Source organism: Peromyscus californicus, unplaced genomic scaffold, assembly GCF_007827085.1.
Source record: "Peromyscus californicus insignis strain IS unplaced genomic scaffold, ASM782708v3 Scaffold_3__1_contigs__length_106647218, whole genome shotgun sequence".
Lineage (NCBI taxonomy): Eukaryota > Metazoa > Chordata > Mammalia > Rodentia > Cricetidae > Peromyscus > Peromyscus californicus.
Window position 1 is genome coordinate 65,995,357 of NW_026294551.1, and position 25,006 is coordinate 66,020,362.

At 44.2% G+C, this 25,006-nt stretch overlaps 1 protein-coding gene across 2 annotated transcripts in view; it reads right to left on the reverse strand.

The window, feature by feature from the left end:
* Window positions 1–8,486: 8,486 nt before the first annotated feature.
* Gria1 (glutamate ionotropic receptor AMPA type subunit 1) overlaps window positions 8,487–25,006 on the reverse strand; it is a 324,275-nt gene continuing 307,755 nt past the window's right edge. For both annotated transcript variants that reach the window (XM_052757604.1, XM_052757603.1), the window contains exons 15-16: window positions 21,445–21,579; window positions 8,487–11,101 (exon numbers count right to left, since the gene is read on the reverse strand). In XM_052757604.1, the coding sequence (XP_052613564.1) occupies window positions 10,898–11,101; window positions 21,445–21,579 (339 nt within the window). In that variant the 3' untranslated portion in view covers window positions 8,487–10,897. The remainder of the gene's footprint in view (window positions 11,102–21,444; window positions 21,580–25,006) is intronic.

Here is a 25,006-nt window from a genome sequence, read left to right on the forward strand (position 1 = left end):
TGCTTCCATATGATGGTGAAAATTATCCTTTCAAGATGTGTGATGAATTATATTGGAATTTTGATGGGGACTTCATTGAATCTGTAGATTACTTTTAGTAGGATGACCATTTTTTTTTTTACTATGCTAATCCTACTGATCCATGTGCATGGGAGATCTTTCCATCTTCTGATACCTTTTTCAATTTCTTTCTTTCTTAAGTGTCTTAAAACTTTTATCATACAAGTCTTTCACTTGGTTGGTTAGAACTATCCCAAGATATTTTATATTGTTTGAGACTATTGTGAAGTGTGTTGTTTCCTGATGTATTTCTCAATCTGTTTGTCATTGTATATAGGAAGACTACTGATTTTTGTGAGTTAATTTTGTATTCAGCTACTTTGCTGAAAGTATTTATCATCTGTAGGAGTTTTCTAGTGAAATTTTAGGGTCACTTATATATGCTAGCATATCACTTGCAAATAAAGATACTTGGACTTCTTCCTTTCCAATTTGTATCCCCCTTAGTTGTCATATTGCTTTAGCTAAGACTGCAAGCATTATATTGGATAGGTATGGAAAGAGTGGACAACCTTGTCTTGTTCCTGATTTTAGTTGAATTGCTTTGAGTTTCTCTTCATTTAAGTTGATGTTGGCTATGGGCTTGCTGTAAACTGCCTCTATTATGTTGAGGTATGTGTCTTGTATCCCTAATCTCTCCAGGACTTTTATCACAAAGGGATGTTAGCTTTGGTGAAAGGATTTTGCTGCATGTAATGATATGATCATATGTTTTTTATCTTTCAGTGTGCTTATGTGGTGGGTTATATTTAGCAGTTTACATGTGTTGAATTATCCCTGTATTTCTGGGATGAAGCTTATGTGATTGTGGTGGATAATCTTTTTGATGTGTTCTTGGATTAGGTTTGCAAGTATTTTGCATCTATGTTCATAAGGGAAATTGATCCATAATTCTCTTTCTTTATTGGGTCTTTATGTGGTTTAGGTATCAGAGTAACTATGGTCTTGTAAAACAAATTGGGTAATGTTCCTTCTGTTTCTATTTTGTGGGATCATTTGAGGAGTATTGGCATTAACTCTTCTTTTAAAGTCTGGTAGAATTCTGTGCTAAAGTCATCTATCCCTAGAATTAATTTTTTTTTTTTTTGCTTGGGAGACTTTTAATGACTGTTTCTATTTCACTAGGGGTTGTAGGTCTGTTTAAATTGCTTATCTGATCTTGATTTAACTTTGGCAAGTGGTATGTGTCAACTAAACTATCCATTTCTTTCAGATTTTCCAATTTGGTGGAGTATAGGTTTTAAAAATATATCCTATGATTCTTTGGATTTCTTTGGTGTCTGTTGGTATGTCCCCCTTTCAACTCTAATTTGGTTAATTTGTATTTTTTTTCTGACTTTTAGTTTATTTGGGCCTTTTAGTTAGTTTGGGTTTGTCAATCATTGATTTTCTTAAAGAACCAATTCTTTGTTTCATTGATTATATATATATTCATTTCTATTTTATTGAGTTCAGCCCTGAGTTTGATTATTTCTTGCTGTCTATTTCTTTTGGTTGTAATTTCTTCTTTTTTTCTAGAGCTTTCATGTGTGGTGTTAAGTTGCTAGTGTGGTATCTCCCCATTTTTCCCCTCTTTTGATTGGCTAATCTAGGATTATTTATTCCTTGTGTTTTTCTGAGTGTGGTTAACCTCTTTAGATTGGAGTTTTCCTTCTAGTGTTTTCTGTAGGGCTGAATTTCTATCTATCTATCTATCTATCTATCTATCTATCTATCTATCTATCTCTTAAATTTGATTTTTATCATGTAATGTATTATTTTCTCCATCTATTGTGGTTGAAAATTTTGCTGGCTATAGTAATCTGGGCTGACATCTGTGGTCTCGGCATTTGTAGAACATCTGTCCAGGCCTTTCTGGCTTTTAGAGTCTCCATTGAGAAGTCAGATATTATTCTAATAAGTCTGCCTTTATATGTTACTTGTTCTTTTTTCCTTGTAGATTTTTAATATTCTTTCTTTGTTTTGTACATTTAGTGTTTTGATTATTGTGTGCCGAGGGGAATTTTTTTCTGGTCCAGTCTATTTGGTGTTCTGTATGCTTCTTGTACCAACTGATAGGCATCTCCTTCTTTAGGAAATTTTCTTCTATTATTTTGTTGAAAATATTTTCTGTGCCTTTGATGTGGGTTTCTTTTTCTTCTCTATTTCTATTATTCTTAGATTTGGTCTTTTCATACTGTCCCAGATTTCCTGTATTTTTGTGCCTAGATAGTTTTAGATTTAACATTTTCTTTGACTGATGTATCCATTTCTTCTATCATGTCTTCAATGCTTGAGATTCTCTCATCCATCTCTTGTATTCTGTTGCTGAGGCTCATTTCTGATGTTCTTGTTTGAGTTCCTAAATGTTTTATTTCCAGATATCCTTCAGTTTGGATTTTCTTTGTTGGTTCTATTTCCACTTTCAGATCTTGAACTGTTTCCTTCATTTCCTCCCATTGTTTGTATTTTCGTAGATTTCTTGAAGGGATTTACTCATTTCATCTGGAAGGACCTCTATCATGTCCATAAAGATTATTTTAAGGTCCTTGTCTTGTGCTTCAGCTATGTTGCAATTCTTAGGGCCATGTGAGAGACATCTTAGGGACACAGTAAACATCAAGGACATGATTTGAATTAGGGGCAAGTCTTACCATGATCCGGAGACCATCTTTCTATGCATCTTCCTGTTTTATTTAGTTAATCTTCAGCTTATTCTCTACAGAGCTGCTTCTTTGCATCATGCCTCTGTGCATCCAAACATCTTTAACTACCTTCATAAGGCTAAGAAAAGCCTGATTCAGGGTTCAGATTTTCTCTAATCTACACAAACCCCTTCTGCCTCGGCTTATGTAATATCTCCGACACCTCTTGAGGCAAAACAAAAACTCAATGGCCTCCTTCCCCCACTTCCCCAGGGGGGGAAAATGCCCTCAGCCTCCTTAAAGCACCATTACTGTTTGAGCTCCACTCACCTCAATGATCGAGTTATTGACAAATCATGATTGATGGTTTGTGAATGGGCTTGTGAACGCACGGTCTGTATGGAGGAAGGGGAGCTACACAAACCAGGAAGCAAGGTAGCGTGTGATGAGGGATGAGTGACATGAGGCAGTGACCTTAGAGCCAGCTCAGAGATGGCATATAGGGTGTAGTGAGTGAAGGTACAGGTAATAAAGAGCCAGATTTGAAAAGACCTGGGTGAAAAATTCTGGGCTGAGGAAATAGGAGGCGCAAGGAAGATGAAGAGAATCCTGACAACGATGGAAGCTGACAGAGCTGAAGTATTGACCAAGGGGAATGGGGTATGGGGTGTCCTGTGGTTTACTTTTTACAGAGCCTGTACACAAAAGGGTGATGGGCATGTGGAAGGTGGCCCAGACAACCTAGACAACCCATTTGTCACTAGCCACTTTGCACTGGTCTTGCTCTGAATAGTGCTAATGCATCTGTCTTGTTTTCCTTTCTGACTGTGAACACTTGGGAGTCACACACTCACTCTTCTCTCACTCTTTATGGCATGTGCCTGTGGGCGTGATTGTGCGTTGCCCATGCTTGTTAGAAGCTTGAGTGTACTTAGTTCTGGGTAAAAATCAAGCGAATCCAGCCTCGTGGGGCAGAGTGTGACCCCTCGAAGGTCTCTCAACTAGTCCTGGCTGCAGTCACCAGCCAGCAAAGAGGGTAGGGAGACTGAGTAGAGTGCATGAGACCTATCAGTTGAGCCCCCTCTGTTTCTTGAGGCAGATGGTATCTCTGTCACATTGCCTGATGGAGTTCTTGGCCTTGTCTGCTCTGGCCTCTAGTTGATACCCTGGAGTCAACTCTTCTGCCATCAGCTTACTTCCCTCAACTAAATTCCTCCCTTGTCTGAACTCAAGAATCTGCCATTTTCTCTTATAACTTGCTTAACTTAGGATCTTTGTCCCTGAACTATACAGTCTTGTTTTACTGTCATTCATACCCAACATGCTATTATTGTACATTAATTGTTTAGGCTTGGAGGTAGGGGTCACATCTTGGGCAGCTTAATTCTCTGTTGTGCATGTGTGTGTGGGTGGTCATTGCACCCAGACCTCTGTTCACTAAAGACCACTAACATCCATCCCCTTCCTTTAAGTGTGGAACTTGAAATGTGTTCAGATGTCACCAAGTATCTCCTGGAGACAAGATTGCCTTTAGTTAAGTACCATTCAGGAAGGTAAGTTTCCAACAGAGAGAGCCCTTGGAGACTTCTGGGCATGTCTATGGTGGACTGCCTTGACTGTTAATTAATGTGTGGGAGACACCACTCCCTAGGCTAGAGGACCTGAGCTGTAGAAGAGTGGAGAGTAAACAAACAGGCCTGCATACATCTATTTCTCTCTACTCTTGACCATGGATGCCATGTGACTAGCTGCTTCAGGATCCTACCACTGTGACTTCTCTGCTATGATGGACAGTAACTTGGAAATGTGAGCCAAATAAGACTCCTTTTCTCCTATGCCACTTTTTATCAGGGAATTTCATCACAGTAACAGAAATGAAACCGGGATAGAGTTGGCAGGTTCTGTCCTCTTTTTCTGTGGTGGAATGAATTGGTCAAGGTCACTCAGATCAAGGTCAATATCACAGACACAGGCAGATGTCTATCTAGCTGTCAAACTTAGTTTGGTGCTTCTTTGGATGTGAGGAAAATCTCAAGTAAAGAGGAAAGGCAGTGACTCTAGACAGAGAATTGACCAGAATTCAGGCCAAGCCATTCACTGAATACATGACCTTAGATCTTAAGTCTCCATTTCATTTTCTGGGGATATTAAGTCCCCACCTTGCAGGGCTAAGGCATGCAGGTGGTGTACCAGAAGTCTCAGCATCTCATGAGTGTGCTGAGCAAGCGCTGGTCCCCATTTCTTGGCCAATTCAGAATTGAGGGGAAGGGATTAGCATTGTCACCAGCATAGCTTGGCACCCATGGGAGAGGAGGCCAAAGGACACTGCTTCTTGGGAACCATGTTAAAAGTACAGGTGGTAAGATTCAGAGTCTGTGATGGAAACAGCCAAGAAGTAGCTTTCCAGCTTGGAAACTCACTGCCTGTATTGAAGGCTGATGTACCCGACTAAGGTTGCCCTCCTGCCTGTTCTCAGGGAGTTATCTCTGCTGTGATAATCTTATCTGTGCAGCTCAGAGTCTCCTTTTCCCAAGCAGAATGTTACATCGCTTCAAACATGCCCAAAGAGTATAGGAATATTTAGAGCTCAAGTTGTATCTTTCTTTTCCTGTACCAGGGCCAACACAATGGTCTTTTGTCCTTTAAGACCACTGAAAGGTGGTTTTCTTTTTTGTTTTTTTGAGTAAGGGTCTTATAAAGTGCAAATTGACATTGAACTTAGTATGTAGATGAAGATGATCTTGCATTTCTAATTCTCCTGCTCTGCCTCCTAAGTGCTAGGTTTATAGGCATGTATTACTATCCCCTGTTTATATGGTGTTGAGGATCAAATGTTGGGCTTTGTGCATTCTTGGTAAGCAATCTACTAAGGGGCATCACAGCCTTGTGTGTGTGTGTGTGTGTGTGTGTGTGTGTGTGTGTGTGTGTTTCCAGCACTGGGCACTCAACCAGTCTTGCAGATGCTAGATGTTAGGAGAGTTCTCTTTTATCTGTGAGCTCCATTTCTAGCCCTGGACCGTGGAGGTTTAATTTCCTGGGATTTCTCATATGGGTCAAGTGCTTATTCTTTGGAGACTACCTAGAACATCACAGGATACCACCCAGAGGTCTATGTGAGACACTGTCTTAAAAATCCAATGACCAATCAACCAACCAACTAACCAAACTAAAAACTCCAACAATAACACCCCAATAACTTCATATTTCTTATCTGTAAAGTAAGACTTGAAAGACACCCCTAGAACATAAAACATTAACGCTTAGTAAGGGACAAACCTTCCATTCTTCCTTTGTTTAAGATGAGCTTTGATACTGTCTCATTGAAGGAGATTTGTGTCCAGGTCTGCAGGTCCTTGTTGATCCCATCTTAGTATTTCTCAGTCGGGGTTACTGACTTGAGAACCTGAACAGTAGGGGTGTAAACCTTCAGGAAAGAGCACAGGTTGACCTTGACTCTCTCACCCTTGCTACCTTTTACTTGGCACACAGAGGACATTATGTAAGTGGCCTATGAATTTGAGGAATCTGGACAGAAGGAAAATTGGGGTACATATTTCAAACTTCATGACTGTAGTATCTCCTCATGGGGGACTTACCATCATAGGAATAACCTTTTGTACTGTATAGGTACTTTTAAGATTAGTAGAACACAAATCCATTGCCCTGTGGCTCACAGGATGATGGTAATGATCACTCCCTTTTCTCTCAGATACAAGGCTCTGAGGATCTGCTACCAGGCTGAATCAACAGTTCTTCATGGGACCTGACCTTCAGTCTCCTCTCTGATGTGCTTGCTGATCTCTATGTAGATCTGTTTTAAAGGTACTAAAAATGAACTATTTGGATGAGGGCATGACTCAGTAGTAGAGCGTTTGCCTAGCATGGGCAAGGTCTCAGGTCTCTGCCCTAGCATGGAGGGGTGTGTGTGTGTGTGTGTGTGTGTGTGTGTGTGTGTGTGTGTGTGTGTATAGCTTTTTCTCACTCCCCTTTCTGTAATCTTGATTAGATAAGTGATTTCTCCATACTCCAAAGCATGGCTACCTTTCCCAAGGGAAAGGCAGGCATAATTTTACCCATTCCATTTTTAGTACTTTGACATAACAGGCAGGTCCAAAGTGCTTTCTTGGTATTTTCCTGACCATTACCCATCATGATCTGGCTGATGATGAAATGGGTCTTTAGGGATATGAACTCTTTGGGTCCAGGCAGACTTAATTCAAAACATGACCCTACCATGAGACTGTGAGTAAGCTACTCGAGCTCTTGAAGTCCCAGATTCCTTCTCTTTGTGAAATAGAAAGTAGAGCATGTGCTTAACGTAGTCTGTGCTCAATACAGTGGGACCTGTGCTGTCCTAGTATTTTTGCCAGTAAGGCTATGGGTTCTCTCTGCCTGACAGTTGATGCTTCTGCATCCAGGGGCACCCTAGATGTTGTAGGTAAGTGTAGGCAGGGTGAACACTGGAGTGTCACATAAACCTGCCTGTTCTTCCATCTTCCATCCCCTTCCTACTACCAGAGTGTCACTGTCAAGCCCTTCCTGCAGTTAGCTTAGATCCTAGGCCCTTGTTAACATGCAGTGTTCTTCAGGAAAACATATACTTGTGGCTTTTCTTTCCTCCCTCAGTCACTTCCCTTCCCTCACCCCTTTCCTCCCTCTCCTCCTCTCCCCTCTTTCCTTCCTTCCTCTCTTCCCTCTCTTCCCATTTTTGGCGGCGGTGGTGGGGATAATGGGTATTGAACTCAGGGCCTCAAGCAAGCTAGGCAAGACTCTACCACTGAGCTATGGCTGCAGCCCTCCCTCCTTATGTTCTGAGTCATCCATCTCTAAGTGCTGGTGCAGTCAGATCCTGTCAGAGAGCCTTTCTTATTTGAGGGAAAGAGAAGTTCCCAGGCTCAGACAAGGGCGTTCTGGGTTAAATGACCAAGATGATCTGCTTGAAGCCTGGTTTTCATTTGATTCTTGACCTGACTTTGTACACATCATAATAGACATGCATTCCTGCTTGAGGGTGTCTGAGAGAGATTCTCTAGGAGCCATCCAGTCCCTGGAGGAACCGTGAGGGCAGCAAGTCAAACAAACCTAGCTTTCTGTGAGATTGGAACTGTGGCCAGTAAATGACAGATACCCCTCTTTGTCTTTTCTTCTTTTTGAAAAAGCCTACTTGAGATTGCTGAGACGATGCAGTAGGTAAAGAACGATGCTTGCTTGACAAGCCTGATGACCTGAGTTCAAGCCTCAGGGATCACATGGTAGAAGAGAACCAACTCCTACAAGTTATCCTTTGATCTCCACACACATGTTCTAGCATGTGCACATACATGCACCTGTCCATGAATAAATAAATGTAAAAAAATTAAATCCTATCTTGATGAATCATTTACAATATTCTGAAATGATTCTGAGGAGTTTGTGAGTTGGGTACAGTGGCCATATGTTTGCCTAGCATGCACAAGGTCCAGGTTCCATCTCCAGCATAGGGGCAGAGAGGTGGAGTTAAAAACCTGCTAGTCATGGGCTAAAGAATAAGAAAACAGCAATATTTGGAACCTTGGCTTCAGAAATGGCACAAAATGGAATGGACAATAATGAAAGGTAGATAATGGGTCCACAGTGATTTAATTCTTGGTGATATTGTTCATTTGATGCAAATACCAAAAAAGGAAAGAAAAACCCTGGCTATCTGAAAATAAAACAGGAATCCTGCCCCAAATATTTAGTGTTTGATCAAATGAGGACTCCCCCCCCCCAACATCTGCCAAGAGAGTTAAAACAATATGGATGTTAAATAAAAGGCCCAGCTACCAAAGAGCAAAGTTTAATGAAAGCTGGAACTGTTAAGTATGGATTCCTGTTGAGAAAAATGTCAATCTCTTTCAGAGTTTTCCCACTGTTCCATTTTTAAGAAAAGTGTAGTAAAAATACATAATACAAGGTAACTTCTTTCTCACTTCTTTTTTTTTTCCTCCACACATCCCTTGGTGAGAAGCATCTTCCCTGGAGTCATGGACCCCTCCCAGCACAGACCCTCATTTCCAGCACAGTCTTTCTCTATCCAACCGATAGGCTCAGGGGCTGGAGAACATCTTCCCAGGCCTCAGGCAAGAGGTCTTTGAAGCAGCTGATGGTAGAGTTTAGATCCATCTCTTCCTGGGTGCAGACTTCCCAGTGGCAGGTCACACAAGAGTCTACGGTGCTAGGCAGGAGGCTGGGAGGACATTAGCTGGCAGAAATAAAAGGTGATAATCCATCTCCAGAACACGGCTTCACACACCATGCCCATGTTAACACTGGAGAAACTGAACAATAGGGGTGAAGGGTGGATTCTGAGATGTTTCTTTGCTATGGCTGATGAAGAGAGAATGAGAGAGACATAGAGATATGGGTTGTCCACTGAGAGCATCCACAGAAGAAGCCATTTCTACTGCCCTGGACCCTGGGTAGGCTCCAAAATTTTCAGCTCGTCCATTGCTAATGATAACCCCTAATAGTGAAGATTGGATGGAAGCAGAGGGTAGGAGAACAAGCCAGAATATGGTTATCAGTAAAAGCTAGTGGCATGTGGCACTCACTGAAGCATGCACCTGGGAGTGGCTGCAGAAGAGATGGAAGTCAATCGCACCAAGAGTGAGAGTGGAGGTCTCCACAGAGCTGTGTGCCAGGGACGCCCACTTCCACTCAAAGGTTCAGGCAGCTTAGCATCTTTCAGCAGCTCTTGCTCACTTTTCCTGTCTGGCTGTCCTTCACTTTGGTCATTGCATTCATGGGTGCATAAAGGTTCTGACCATTGTCATGCTATGTCCTTCCTCTGTCTTAGCCAGGAAAATAGTTTCTTTGTGTTAGAGTTAGAAGATGGGCTTAGGCATCTCTTAAGGTCCCCTGATATCCTTAGGAACTTAACTCATCTCCCTGTCTCTCAAAATAACTTAGGCTTTGCTATCTTTCTTTCTTAAGACCTGATCACATGCTAAAACAATACTTTATTAACACAAACCCCCCAGTTCTCTCCATTGATATAACTCACAACTTCATATTTGGTCTCCCAAACCTAGGGCAGGATATAGCAGAGAAGGCTCTGTGGCAGGGACTTGGCTGGACTTTCATGATTCCCCATTGCTTTTCTTTTGCAATGAGCTTGAACAGCATGCCCCCTTATGTCAGAGGTTCCACAGAGAGTCCTACTCTATCACAGGGCTTCAGTCTAGATGCCAAGCAAAGGAAAGGCAAGAATTGTGTGTGACGCCTCCCTGACTGTCAGATCTTTGCAAGGCTCTACTGGCTTCAGGAGGCCAATTGCCCTTCGGCCACCACACTGCCTTTGAGCCTGAACATAGTAGAACACACTTTTGGGGGCCTGAGATTGACTTTGTAAAGAGATGTACCACAGTGGTACCCTATGGCCCACGGAACAGCTCTTGAGCATTCCAGGAAGCCTCTTCCAAGCAATAGGAAACTTCCCAAGTCCTCCTCTGCCTACACACTGCCCAGCCCCTTTCCACCCCCTGTCTGAGATGCTCTTCATGGCTATTCTCCAGTGAACCAGCATTTAGGTAGTATTCTCTCTGGGGAAGGCAGTCCCCTTCTCTGGTAGTGTCTGTCTCCATCCAAGGCATGGGCCAAGGGATTGAAGGTGTCGTGGAGAGCTCCCACACGGAATGAGTCTGAAGGTCGCGTATTCCTTTCCTTGCTTGTAAGGTGGAACCAATCATGAGTCTTCAATCTGGAAACTAAAGAGTGATGGGGAGGAGTGGGGGGGGGGTTGGGGATAAGAAGAAGCAAAAGGGTCTAACAGAGCCTGCAAACCATGGATATTAGTAAGAAAATAACTGCACACCCTAGGACACATTAACAACTGAATTAAAATTAAACAGTTTGATTTCTTCATTAATATCCCAGTGACTCCATTCTCAGAGACGTTAGACTTCATTGGACAGGGTTTCTCCCGTTATTGCAGCATAGAGTTAGTTACCATCGTCACTTAGCAAATGGAGAAGGGCGAAAAAAATCCCCAAGGGAAAGGGACGCCTAGTGGATGTTTTGTTTTTGTTTTACTTTGTTTTTTAATTCTTCAGGGACATCGGCTGAATTGTCCTCCAGCTGGTCATGGTGGTTGGAGGTGGTGTTTCATTTTGTTGTTGTTTTTGGCACTGAAGGGCTTGGGATGGGACTAGGGAGCCTGAGCCTGCTCCCCAAGGGGTTACTGTCTGCTCCAGTTACAATCCTGTGGCTCCCAAGGGCATCCCTGAACTGTGGCTCATGCAGGGAATGGATTGCATGGACTTGGCGAAGTCCTGGGTGACCACCCGGCCATTCTCTCCGCTGCCACCTCCTCCACTGGCTCCAGCCCCACTGTTCCTGGGGAGGGTCGATGTCCGTATGGCTTCATTGATGGATTGCTGTGGGATCAAACAGAAACCCTTTTCAGGAGGACAGGGGGTTCTTCCCCAGGTCCTTGGCAATGACTGGCAAAGGAGAATGGGTCAAGATGGGATTGAAACTGTCCCCCAACCTTCCTCCCCACGCCTGAGCTCAAAAAACAATGCTGTGGGCAGTTCTTGGTAATTCTTATTTCTTCTCTGGCATACTAAGTCCTTTTCTGACCTAGGATTCTAACACTCTAGAAACCACAGGTTAGTAGCCCCAATCTGATATGTCAGTCTATGCCTAGAGCTTGTCTGTGCTGATAGTTAGCATGTATCACAGAGACAATGGCCTCAGGGAAGCATCCTTGTTCTCTTTGGTGCATGCACATGTCACCTTCCCTTAACCTCCCTGGGGTCTAGGCTTGAATGTGTCAGGAAGCAAGCCCTAAGTTACCTCATTCTGGGACTCCTGCAGGTGGGGCATTTCCTTGGAGCTGTTGGGAGTGGAGCTTAGGAAATTTGCATCCTGATATCCAAGCTAGGTTCTGTGATCGGGTTCCTGTCTTTGGTATTTTTAGAACTTTTAAACCTCCGTGTCTATAGCATATGACTGTCCAGGCAGTTACAGACTCCCCCCAGACCCCCTTTTTCTCCTCATTCTCCCCTCCCTTCTCCTCTTCTCCCTGATCCCCTTCTTCTCCCTCTTCCTCTCCTGCCCCTCCTCTTCCTTCTTTTCTGCCTCTGCCTCCTCATCTACCTCTCTCTACTAAGAATGGCACCACTGCACAGAAAATGCTTTGAAATATTAATGGAAAGTGATAATGTGTTACTGTTGGGTTCGAGTGATCTTCTTCTGAAAAGGAGAATTCTTCTAGCTCCATGGGACAAGGGTACTTAGAAGTCATTTGAATAAGGTAAATTCACAAAATGTGACGAGCAAGGGTCCTGTGCTGCAGAGTGAGACCATGTCTCTGAGAGCCTTCATCTGGGTGCCCCTGCTTCCTCTCAGCACGGACACATCGACTCAGGGTCGTCCACCTTGTGATTTCTAGCCTGTTGGGATTCTCGATCTGGGAAGGACTCAAGGATCACCCCAGCATCAGAGCTGTTAAGTGGAATGTTCGAGACCATAATCCAGGTTCTGGATCCTATCCTACTGGACAAGAGGAAGCATTGTTCTGTTAAAATTCCTCTGGAGAAGGAGCTCTGTGGCATATGAAGACTCTACCCTATTCCTTCCCATCCGCTTCCGGGTTCATAGAATTTTAGGGGTGAGGTTTAGTTTCTTGGTAGGAATCAGCATACTGAGAAGAGTTGTCTATGGGTTGAGAGACTTCCTCTGCTAAGACCAAACTTCCACATCCTTCAGAGTACATTCTGCTTAGCTTTCTTCCTGAAGTCCCTCATCACCTCAGCCCTCAACAAAGGCTTTCACTTAATGCGTGTGTATCATATGTTCTCCTATATGGAAGTTTTGTAAGCTTAAAGAAAGCTCACATCTCAGGGGAGCCGGGACCATGTCTTCACAGTCCATGGCTAGCCTGACCGGCCATTATACAGATAGCTTTTTTTCTATAAGATATTCTTGAATTTATTTAAGAAAAAAATACCATCTTTTCCAAAATGCTGTGTTGTTGTTGTGACCCAGAAAGCTCATTCTATCTCTTGTAGCTAGACGGACAAAAACAGTTTGATATATGTGTTTTCTTGCTATCCATTTCTTTTTCTTTTTTTTTTTTTTTTTTTTTTTTTGGTTTTTTGAGACAGAGTTTCTCTGTGTAGTTTTGGTGCCTGTCCTGGATCTCGCTCTGCAGACCAGGCTGGCCTTGAACTCACAGAGATCTGTGAGTTCTGCCTCTGCTTCTCAAGTGCTAGGATTAAAGGCGTGCATCACTGCTGCCCGGCGCACTATCCATTTCTTACTGGACATTCTGACACTGTTTTAAAATATTCTTCCTTTTGAAATCTATGTTTCATCTGGAGGCATGTTTAAAGGTTTTATCAAGGATGGAGTGGGTTGGGTTAACCAAAACTAAAGATGTATGAAGACCCACTCTTTTTTTTTTTAAGCTAACTAGAGGCTGGGGATATGGATCAGTAATTAAGAGCGCATGTTTCTCTTGCAGAGGACCTGAGTTTGATTCCCAGCACCCGTGTTTGGTGGCTTACAACTGCCTATAACTCTAGCACAAGGAATCTGATGCCTGTGGCCTCTACATGCACACACCAGCACAATACTTACATATAATTAAAAGATTATAAAAACTTGAAAATAACTAAAAAGAGAAAGCGTTTGAACACAGGTACCTGTCAGGGGTGGAAAAAGTTCCCCCTACAAGATAAGAGTCTTTACAGGAAAAATCTCAGTGCCAGGCATGGGCCACCTCCCTTCGGGTTTTTGGTCAGGGAGACTCTAAAGGCCCACAAACAACACAGACTATTGCTCTTGGATGTTACTGCTGAAGAAGACACTCTGGTTGCAGGACATCAAGCTAGAACTGACCGACTAACATCCTGCTGGCTAGCTTCCCTAGTGCTAGGAAGTGCCACGCCAGACCACTGGGAGAGAAAGACCATCAATGGACTTACTTGGTGGTGACTCTGAATACTACAACACAGACTTGCCAAGCGAGATATGTCTCCTGGTACAATAGCGACATGGTGGTTATGGGAGTAACCAACTACTTTCTGATGTGATCTGAGCCCTGCCTCACAGGATTTAACCTGTGCCTGATACCGTAAATCTGGGCAAAAGCCTGTGATTCTAGATCCAAGTGGGGAACCATTGGTTGTTTTGCTAAATAGACATGTAAAACTACCTTCTCAATGGCTGGGTTTATGCCCATCGATTAGTGCCGTTCCTAACTTCACCCAGATAATTTTCCTTTTGCAGTGGTTAGCAGTTAATGCAGAGACTCATAATTGGTCAAGATGCTGAGAATAAGTGACTGTGAATGCTTAACTGTACATGGGATGTCTATATCAACATGTCTGTCCTCTATATCTGTCCTCCTAAAGGGTCAACGCACATCACAGATGAGGGAGGAGGAAGGATGTCAGAGCTGGAGGATGGGAGGAGCGCTGTGTAGTGCTGTTTTCTGGACACAGCATGGTCACTGCATTAGTTAACTCACTGCAGCTAGTTAATAAGAATGGGTACCATAGCAAGCCCACAGTATCGGTCAACGTTCCATCAAGTAGCACTAATTGGACTCAGCGTGTTCCCAAAATAAGAACCCAAACAAAAAGCAGGGGAGAGAACATGAAGGTGGGCGGGAGATGTGCTGGTTGGTATCCAAAGAAGGGAGAGGGTGAGTTGGAGGTGGATATGATCAAGACATATTGTATGCATGGATAAAATTATCAAAGAATAAATAAAAGATATTCTAAAAAATAAAATTTATGATTCAGACAGATTTCCCCCCATATGATGTTCTGCCCACGCTGGTTCTGTCTCTTCCTCAAATCCGGGGACTTAGTTTATTTACATCCTCCCCTGGCATTCCTCCACCGAAGAGGAAGTGTGATTTGCATTGCGTTCTTTTGAGTCAAAGGCCAAATAAATACAACCATAATGCTAAGTGTGATTTGGATTGCGTTCTTTTGAGTCAAAGGCCAAATAAATACAACCACAATGCTACACAGGGGAAATCTGAGCTGAGAACAGGAAGAATTAATGATTACTGATTCTTACCAAAAAAAAAAAGTTTGAAAAGAGAATAACATTTAATTGTGTCAGCAGACAAACAGAACTTTCTAGAGTGTAGCTTGGAATTGAGCCTTCAAGATTTTGACCTACGATGATCCTTTAAAAAATTGTGTGTGTGTGTGTGTGTGTGTGTGTGTGTGTGTGTGTGTGTGTGTGTGTGAGCATGGAGGCCACAGGGCAACCTCCTGTCATTCTCCAGGAGCTGTAGGCTTCTCACTGGAACACAAAGTTTGCTGACTCAGCTAGACTGGGGGATTAGTAAGCCCTAGGAATCCACTATCTCTGTTTGTTCAGCACTGAGTTCAAAAGTACGTAGCATCACACCCAGCTTTCTTACATGTGTGCTGCGGATCAAATTTAGGTCCTATGCATGGGCAACATGCACTTTATCGGCTGGGCTATCTCCCCAGCCCCATTGACCAAATTCCTTCAACTCAAAAACTACAAAATGGGTTAAAGCCCTCATAGATTACCTTGGGCTGTCTTCCTCAAAAGTCTCAAACATTTCTGAAATATCTCACCAAAATGTTGGCAAAGCATGAATTTATGAAGGACAAGGTTAATGGCACATTCAATACCCAAGCCTACCAAAATCTGGGACAAATTTGGCATGTAATTAAGACCCTCCAGTATTAAAACATCAGAGCTGTTGCCTCGGGAAGCTGAGGGCTGCCCAGAGCACAGTCTACCACAGGTGGGCAATGGCATCTTACAGGCTTCCTTTCTGATGCACTTATGGAATCTCGGAGAAGAGAGGACAAAAGCCAGAATGCTGGGAAGGAAGGCAAGTTAATACCCAGCAGACCTCTAGTTCTCAAACTGCACTGTACTTTGAAATCCCAGGGTGAGGGGTTTAGGGAAAAACCATGATGTCTGAATTCTACCCTACTAATGCTGAGTGAATAGGTGTAGCCTGGGTACCTAACTCTCCAAGCTTCCCAGGTGATTCTAAACTGGAAGTCCAGTTGCATTATCTGCTGTCCTGGTCATTTTAAAGAGAGCCTGATGTGTACATGATTGTCTTGCTTAAGACAAGTCATCTGAAACAGTGACAAAGTAGATGTCCTATTCAACATGGTTCTTGTGCTCTCCCAAAGCTAACTGACAATCACTAATGTAACACCCGCCCTTGCCTTTGAGAGGGTGGCTCTCTGTTGTCCCTTCCTGCTATACCAGTTATTCTTAAGCGCATCCTTAGAACTGCTGTTCTGAAACTGAGGCTTAGGGAGAGAAGAGTGAATGAAGAGTTCAGCTACAACGTCCCCCAGTGTGGTTCTTCTGAGACTCAGTTCTGCAATGGTGACAACATTCTATTCCCAGACCCTTGGTTTGCTAGAACTCTGCCCAGCCTCTGGATGTCAGAGAACATCCTAATGAAAGTGCAGGTTTCATTAATGACTCCATTCACATGTATGGAAAGAAGTGATTGAGCACCAACCATGGAGGATGCTTCCTCTGTGTTCAGCCTCTCAGCTGCTCATTAATTCTAGGCAGGTGTACAGACCCTAATTTGCTGTGGCTTAACTATACCACATGTTGGCACAGTCACATACAATTTTAAGAGGTCAGCTGCTCTCCTGGGGGTTGGGGAGGCTGGGGATTGATTTCCCCTGGAAGCAAAGTAGAAAATGATAAAGGTCTTGATTTTACTTAGGGTCAGCCACGGGCAAAGAATCTGTTCTGTTCTCCCTGGCAGAGGAGAGCACCAAGGCTCCAAGGCTTTAATTCAATTCATAATGTGCCCTAGGTGAGGCTTTTGTTTATGACAGTTTAAGTTATACTAGGATGTTGTGGGCTACCTGAAGTCTCTATCTGAGTCCCCAGTTCCTACACTGCTAATTCGGTATTTCTCTTTCCAAGCCTTACTGGTTTCCAGACATTTCTAAGCAACTGTTTCAGCGTTTGAATCTCTGACCCTGGTCATCCTTTACTGGCAACTTTCTGGCCTTGGCTAATTCATTCCTTGCCCAACCTGGTTAAATACCACTTTTCCAGAGAACCTGTCAGACCACGCCACTCTTGGTTCTCTCATTAAGGGAAGGTCCTGGGCATTTTCTTCCCAACTTCACTATCTAGCAGGTCATTGTTCATCAACTGTCTGCCTTCCCCATGAAACCCCAAGATGGGGATCTGTGTCTGGGCTGTTGCTGGTTGCATCTTCTCTGCTGAGCACTGTCCTCTCTTTTTCCCTGTGATACATGTGTCCTGTTCACAACACATCAAAGGGCAAAGAGTGTCAGGAAGACTCAGTTGAGATCCGGTGCTGAAGGCTGCCTAAGTGACACATTCTGAGTAGGGAGATGCATTTTGTTTGTCTTTGTGACCAGCACGATGACTGACACTTGAGGGACCTCAGGCAAGTGTGCATATATATGTATGTATGTATATGTATGTGTATGTGTAGGTGTATGTGTAGGTGTAGGTGTAGGTGTAGGTGTAGGTGTAGGTGTAGGTGTAGGTGTAGGTGTAGGTGTAGGTGTAGGTGTAGGTGTAGGTGTATGTATATACATATATATAATATCAACAGCTGGAAGAAGAGAGAGCGAGAAGTTTAGAAGCATCTTGGCTAAAACCAAGAGCCTGGACTTGATGGAGGCTTTGCTCACTGTCTAATTCCTGTCACTCTAGCTCCTGACTCATGTGACCTTGTGCGAGCTTGCCCACTTCTCCTAGCCTCACTTTTTATTAGCCTGCAGATTCTCTGGGATACATTGCTTGACTAACAAAAACGAGGAGCTAATCCCTTGATAGGAAGGTTCTCAGCCTTCCCCCCTCTTTGAACCTCTCCCTGCCCTTTCTCCTTTTGTCTCACTCCCCTTCTTCCTCTTCCCTCAGAAGGTGACTAGAGACGGTCTCTTTGAACTTCTGAGTCAAGGGAGGTGAGCCTGAGCTGGTTTAGGGGTTCTCAGCTTTAAACATTGTGAGCAAGGAAAGATATAGGGGAAGGCATTTCCAAAGGCCCTGTTACCCGCATCTGCATCCCAGTGTGGGGCTGTGGATGTGCTTCTGAACAGAGCTAATTGCTTTTGGGAAAAGCAAAGCAGCTCATTATGAAGCCTGAGGAGTGACTGGAGTGCCTTCCACTTATCTCTTCTAGATAAGAGAGGAATTGATGGAGCTTTGGAAATGAAGGGCTAGCTAGATTAATAAAGAAAATAGCTCCCTTGAAGTGGAAAGATGGAAAATTCTATTAAGAGCCCTGATGTTTTGTGCAGAAGTCATGACAATGGATGGGACTGACTAGGGGACTGTGGTGGAGAGTCTTAGGTTAATGCTTCCAGGGGACCCCGACAGCTTCTGAGAAATTAAACAACTACACTATAAAGGAAAGTGTGAGACTGTCTCTAAGACATGGTACTATGACTCAGTGGCCTCTTCAAGGGACTCTTGTCATCGAAGACTACAGTGCACCATCCGTGGGGCCAGTCAACACTGTCTCAGTTGGAAATCCAGCCTTTAGTCAGTTACCTGGCTTGGTGGAAATCACTAGAAATATAGAGGGAAGCTGGACTTTCAGGTGGTTCCCTGCTTGGTGGACACCAAACCACATCACGGTTGATGAACACCTGTAGATGGGGCCAAAACCACCTTGAGAGACATATACCTTGGGGTGTGTGTGTGTGTGTGTGTGTAGTATTGCTTAACCTATGAGCAACTCTCTCTCTCATGCCTCCTCTCCTGCTTCAAGAGATTTTTCTCTTCTGGACACAATTCACATTAACTTAACATATTTACCCTACGGCTATAGCCTGTTCTTTAAGGACTTACGATCTGCATGGCTCAAAGTAATCTAGTACATGCAATCAATAAAATTGCATGTTAATAAATAAATATTAATAAAAGAAGGTTTGAAGAAGCTGTAGATGTCTGTTAATAGTGTCTGTAATCATATATGCTAGTGATCACCACTGTTATTATTTATTGAGAGCATACTGTGATGTAGGCCTCCTGCCAATCCTTTAATCTATTATTTCATATCCTCACTACAGATTTATGAGGTACATACTATCTCTGTCCCCATTTTTACAATAAAGATAAGGATCAGAGAGTAATTAAAACTTGTCTAAGGTAACAGTTAAGAAGCAGAATGGATGGATTCATGCCAGGATCTCAGTTCATCGATCTCCACAGGACACAGTGTCCTGGGGCACCAAGAGAAGGAGCTTTTAAGAGCTGACCAGTATGGGCTCTGGGCCTCTGGTCCATGGGGAAGGGATGCAAAGAGTGTAGCTGGCCTAGCTCCTGGCCTGGGTCCCTCTGCTGCTTGAACAGCTGTTCCCTCTCTTTGGATGATAGGAAGGACAGTGTGTAAGTTTATGTTCTAGATGGAATTGACAAAGAAAGCTTTGCTTAGGGCTCAGGGGTCTTGCCACATTCCACCAAACTCATGGGAGGGTTTAAGGTATAAAATCAGTAACTGTGCTGTGATCTGCCTTTTCTAATGGGATGTGGAGGTGCTGGTCTAGGGAAGAACGAGGTGAGCTTAGGTCCTCTAGACAAATGCCATCACACTTCCAGACTTTCATTGTTCCTGTTACAACACCGTGAGAAAGTGGCTTTTTAAATGGGCCTCATGAGATAGAAGGCAGGGTGAAGGATCAGCTTGCATAGAGTACACAGGGGCTGGGACGTGGTGGGAGGAGGGAAGCAGATTGCTAATAGAGAGGCAGCTGGAACCATGACGTGGAATGCTGAATGCCAGGACAGAAGGTCTCAGTACTAGCATGAGAAGTCCTTTTTTTCTACCTCGTTCCTCTCACACAGAACTGAACACTGAGTTTTCAAGCGAGGGACTGACTAGAGATGTCGTCCCCAGGCCTGACCCAGGATGTACACAGGGGTCATGGCTGAGGTGGGAGAGACTGGACGGGGACCTGTGCTAATGATCCAATGATGTGTGTGTTCCACTCAGGAGGAAATGAATATTGACAAAGGGGGCCTTTAGGGCACAGTAGAGGAGAATAAACCCCAGGAATAAATCTTATTCATCTAGCCCAGCCAAAGAGAGATCCCAGGCCATGATACCTGCTGGTACAAGGGAGGGGGGACCACATTTCTCTTCCCTTCTTAGTCTAAAGAATGCTTGTTCTTAATTTATGTTGTTTCCCACAAACCTTCTCTAATTCTCATTCCTCTAAGTTGTTCCTATTGACTTTACTGTCTGAATCAAAATCTTTTCTTTCTTTTTTCTTCTCTTCTCTTCTCTCCTCTCCCCTCCCCTCCTCTCCTCTCCTCTCCCCTTCCCTGCCCTCCTCTCTTATTCCTTCCTTCCTTCCTTCCTTCCTTCCTTCCTTCCTTCCTTCCTTCTTTCTTTCTTTCTTTCTTTCTTTCTTTCTTTCTTTCTTTCTTTCTTTCTTTTCTTGCTTGTTTTCTGTGTGTGGTGTAAGTGTGTGTGTGTGTGTGTGTGTGTGTGTGTGTGTGCATGTGTTTAGGTCAGAGGTTGACACTGGAGGTCTTCCTCAACTGCTCTTTGCCTTTTTTAAATTTTTTTATTTATTTTTTACAGGGTTTCTCACTGAACCTAGACTTAGTGAACCTGGGTAGGCTGCCTGACCAATGAGCTTCAGGGGTCTCCCTGTCTCTCCTCCCCTTCTCCAGTGTCAGGGTCGTAGGTGTACCTATGGTACATAGGCATACCCGGTTTCTTTGTGGGTGCTGAGACTCTGAACTTAACTTTTCATGTTTGTGTGGCAGGCACTTTACCATATCAGCCATTCCCTAGCCCTGAGCACTTTCTCACATCTGTTTCTTGTTGAAGTTCAAAGGTTTGAAGGTCCCAGTTGGCCCCTAAGATCTCTGCTTCCTTATGGTGCTGTTCACATGACTGACTTCCACACATGTTTCCTCACTAGGGCTAAGGATGCAGTTGAGGGACTGAGATGGTGACAGCATCCCAGGTTCCTGGGATGCTGTCATCACCTTCTTTGCTAAGAACCACGTGTCCCCTTCTCATACAGCCCCAGCGATGATGAGGTCTCTATTTACTGGAATGGTCCATGTGTTCCTCCACTAGAAAAATCGGTTTTGCATATTGTATTCACATCTCTTTTCTGTTGATTCCAGTTATTGCTTTCGTTGTATTCTTTGGGACTCCATAAGATGAGCTTACTTTTCTTCCTACCCGTAGTTTCCATGTTGTTACTGGCAGCTCTTCAATCCTCTCTAATTCTTCCCTGCCTCCACTGCCTTCAGCTGTGTTCAGTGTGGTTTGGGTTATTGAACTAATCTGCTTAGATTTCTCTGTGGATGATTCTCTCTGCCAATGCTCACCCATAATATGGAAGCTAAAAATGGACCCATTTCACCAAGCATGGTGAAATCAGCCCGGAGAACTGGGTAGGCATGCCTTCCCTCATCTGGGGAGCTGTTCTATTGGACATAACTTAAAAAAAAGCAACCAACCTCTCGCTGTGCTGACTGAACCCTGACCTTTTAACCTCACCGATCTGTCTGGCCTGTCTCTGGAAAGATGCACTTGCTATTTTGGGCACAGTATTTGCCAGACACACCCCTTTCTCCCCTTAATTTTGTCTCTTTTCTCCTCTTTCAGTTTCATCCTGATTCTGCTCTGCTCCCTGGGTGGCCTCAATCTGTCCCTTTCTACTCCTTTGAGCAAAAAACCTCTCAGGAAGCCCAGCTGTGCCACTGAGAACAGGGTAGAAGAAAAGACCCAGGAAGACGATGCCACCTTCATCCGCTTCGACTCGCTACGGGATTTGTAGCAGAACTCGATTAAGGCGACCAGCATGGCCAGTCCCAGCCCTCCAATCAGGATGTAGAAGACGCCTGCCACATTGCTGAGACTCAGGGCACTTGTTTTGTCCTAGAGAAGGAGGTGGGAAAGGAGGGGAGGGGAGAGAGGACAGTAAGTCAAGAGGCTTCAAACCATTGAGGCAGCAGCAAATTAACACACATACACGCAGCCCCACCCCCGCCTCAGCATTCATATTTGGAAATTGCTTATATTCATTGGCCAAGTTCACAACATTCCCTGGGTGGGGGGGAAGGGGAACGCATGTGTGTTTGTGTACATATAAAACCATCTGTGATTGTGTTGAACTTCTAATTACGTTACCTCCCTCCTCAATGTCTTTTCTGGGACAGGAGATATCGCAAAGATTCAGGCCAGATTTGGTAAGATCTGAACCCTCGAGCTTAACCAATTCTTTTAGGAAACCCTTCCCTTTAGCTCCATGTCTACCTCATCTCTGTTGCTTGGCAACACGTCAGTCTCCATCATTGTACATGTCTCTGAGTGTTTTGCTAGGAGTCGGTATTAAAGTGAACTTTCCCCTAGATGTGCATTTGATTTCAATTTAATAAGACAGCTCTCAAACACATAATAAAGGCAGAGGGACGCATACCTTTAATTGACTGCTCTCAGTCCCAATTTAAGGGGAAACCTGGCGGGAGTGGGGGCAGGGAGCTTAGATAGGCAGAAAGGCATTGAGCTAGAAAAATGGCTCTATTAAATCCTAATAATTACACTTAATCGGTGTCATTTCTTTTTTCTATTGGAGGTGCTTGCTAAAATTGCTGTAGGCAGACCTGGGTGGCTGAATTTAGAAATCTCAGTTGCCTGTAGTAAAAGATCCTCTGCTGGTTTCAGAGATGCCAAGGCACAAAGGAGCGTGCTGAATCCCCAGAAACCTGGGGGAAAATACTGATGTTCGGCAGGAAGGGGCAGAACCCAGCTTGTGGAGCCCATGGAAACCACTGGTGTGGGAGACTGTCCCTGAGTTCTGTCACATCCTGTGTGCTTCAAGCATGGAGGAGTAAAGGAGAACACTGTTTCAGGCAGTGAGAACACTAACCCAAACCACTGTCCACAGTGGAAGGCAGTGGCCGAGGAAGAGAGGGTACCATCTCACTGAATTCTTGACACAGGCAAAGAACACCTTTAAGTCTTGGAAGAATGATCCTCCCCAGTTCTTCTGGTGGTTCTTGACACCTTCTTTTATATTGTTATGTAAGAGTTTTCCATTAAATCAAAATGAAATGCATATGTCAGCTTGCTCAGGTACATGGCATTAGGTGGCTGATTGGTGGCACAGGGTAGGATATGTGGCTTTTATATTTCTTCGTGTGTTACTTTTCAGGTCGTGTTCCAGATGAGCCCTGTGAAGGGTGGGCTGCATGGTCCTAGGAGCTGCTCTGACATTTACCTAGGAGATTCTGGGCATGTGCAAAGGGGTTTCTTATCTCCCAAGTCAGGAGCCTTCACCCCATTTCTACTTGGTGCAGTGTCCAGGGTTCTTGGTGATTGAACTTGGGAACTGCGGATGGGCAGGTAGCAGCTTGCCTTCCTACTCTGGAAATAGCCCCAGCCAGCAGAGAGCCATGGAATTATCTACAGCAACCCCGCAGTGGTTTCTTGTGTGGCTATGACAAACAGTTTTTGAATATATATTAATTTGGCAATGCTTAGCCTGGCTCTCTAGTGGAAACGATTATTCAAGAGAGTAAACTTTTTCCTGTCTGGGATTATGGCCTGAGAATAGAAATGTGGAAAATGGGTTCAACGCCTGGTTCAGGGACTGGTGGAACGCGTCAATCCCCACTTTGCGTGATTTTCAAAACACCAGCCTATGTCCCTGCTTGCTTTCAGAAGGTATGTAATTCTTAGGAGTCCTTAACAGAAATTCCTATAAAACTCTCCTGTCTGGACAGGGGCAGGGGAAGGCAGGGTGGGGAGACATCTTAAAGCATCACCAGCTCACACTGCAGCAAGGACTGGCTAAGGGTGACACTTGGAGGGAGTGAATGGGGGATGTGCTGGAGAAGGAGGCTGGAGGCTGCCTGATTCCCAAGCTCACCCCTCTTTCTATAGCTGAGGCACATCTTGCCTTGTCTGTCACTAAGGCTACTGTCTTACAGGACACTTCTTCATAGTGTCCCCAACTTTGATTTGGTTGGAGAGGTCTTCAAAGACAAGGGGATGGATGGTGGGCAACTACTTCTGTTGCGATCTTCACATTGCTCTGTGATTGTATCTGCCTCCCTCGTCAACCATTCTGGCATATCTGTGAGACAGGTAGAGTTAGACGCCATGTGGAAGTGAGGGAAAAGGCGTGTTCTGTACGGCTGTAGTAAGAAGAGGGTGCAGTGACTGGGCATCTGGTTGTGTCTGGAGTGGAGACTTTTCATCACTGCTCTGCCTTCTTTCTTTTTCTGGTGTTAGACATTGAACCCCGAGCCTTGGGCTGCTAGGCAAGTGCTCTACCACCGAGCTATAGCCTCACCCTCTGTATTTGTTTGCTTGAGACAGGATTTCAGTGTATAACCTAGGTTGACTTTGAACTCACTGAGTGGCCTAGTCTGACCTCCACCTTCTGGTCATCCTGCCTCAGTTTCCAAAGTTCTTGGGATTATAGGTGTGCATCACCACAGTCAGCTCATCTACCTAGGGAAATGGCTGCATGTGTGAACACAGCCTGGAGGTTTGGGAGCTGGATCCCTTTGTTAGATCAGGGCCACAGACCCTGGCTATGCTGACAACTTTCTGCAGTGGCAGAGGGCAGGGGAAACTTCCAGACAAGGTCAAGGGGGAACTTGATCCTCACTGTTACCAATACCAGACATGATACAATGGCCTAAAGTTGGCATGTTTTAGTGGAGTATGTGATGAGGAGCTGGTGTGGTTTTAGTTTAGGTAAGTTTACATTTGGACAAGGTTTGTGATTTTTTTTAATTGTGTCATTAGTTTTGTGAATGTATGTAGGTATGTATTTTTTTTTTTTGGTAGTGTAGGGGATTAAACCCAAGGCCTCAGGTATGTTAGGCAGGTGGGCTACAGCCCTACCTCGCCATTATTAGCTTTTGGGATAGCATCAGATTTCGATCTTTCTAAGGAGGCTGGAGGTCTTTTGACCCATTGCCATTATTGGCCTTCTTTGACACCCATTGTTGGGATGTAATGGGCTATTCTAGGGCAGGGACAAAACTTCTTTTATTTAGAGACTGGAGCTCTGACTCTTCTGTGATCCATTGTGTACATAAGAGGACTTCCTGAGCACTTGAATAAATAGCAATTGTTCCAGTACGGGACAAACTGCAGAGTTCCAGCTTTGGTGGGGGAGGGAGGAGATGGGGTTGGAGTCTTCCAAGTGTTCCCTGAAACACCCATATTCTCTTTCCATTCACAGCAGATGCACTCCCTCAGAGCCAGGCAGCCTGCTGGTAGGAGGGAAAAGTCACAACTTGTCTCCCGCCAGGAACAGAGTGGCAGTACTGAGGAGTGATGGGTAAAA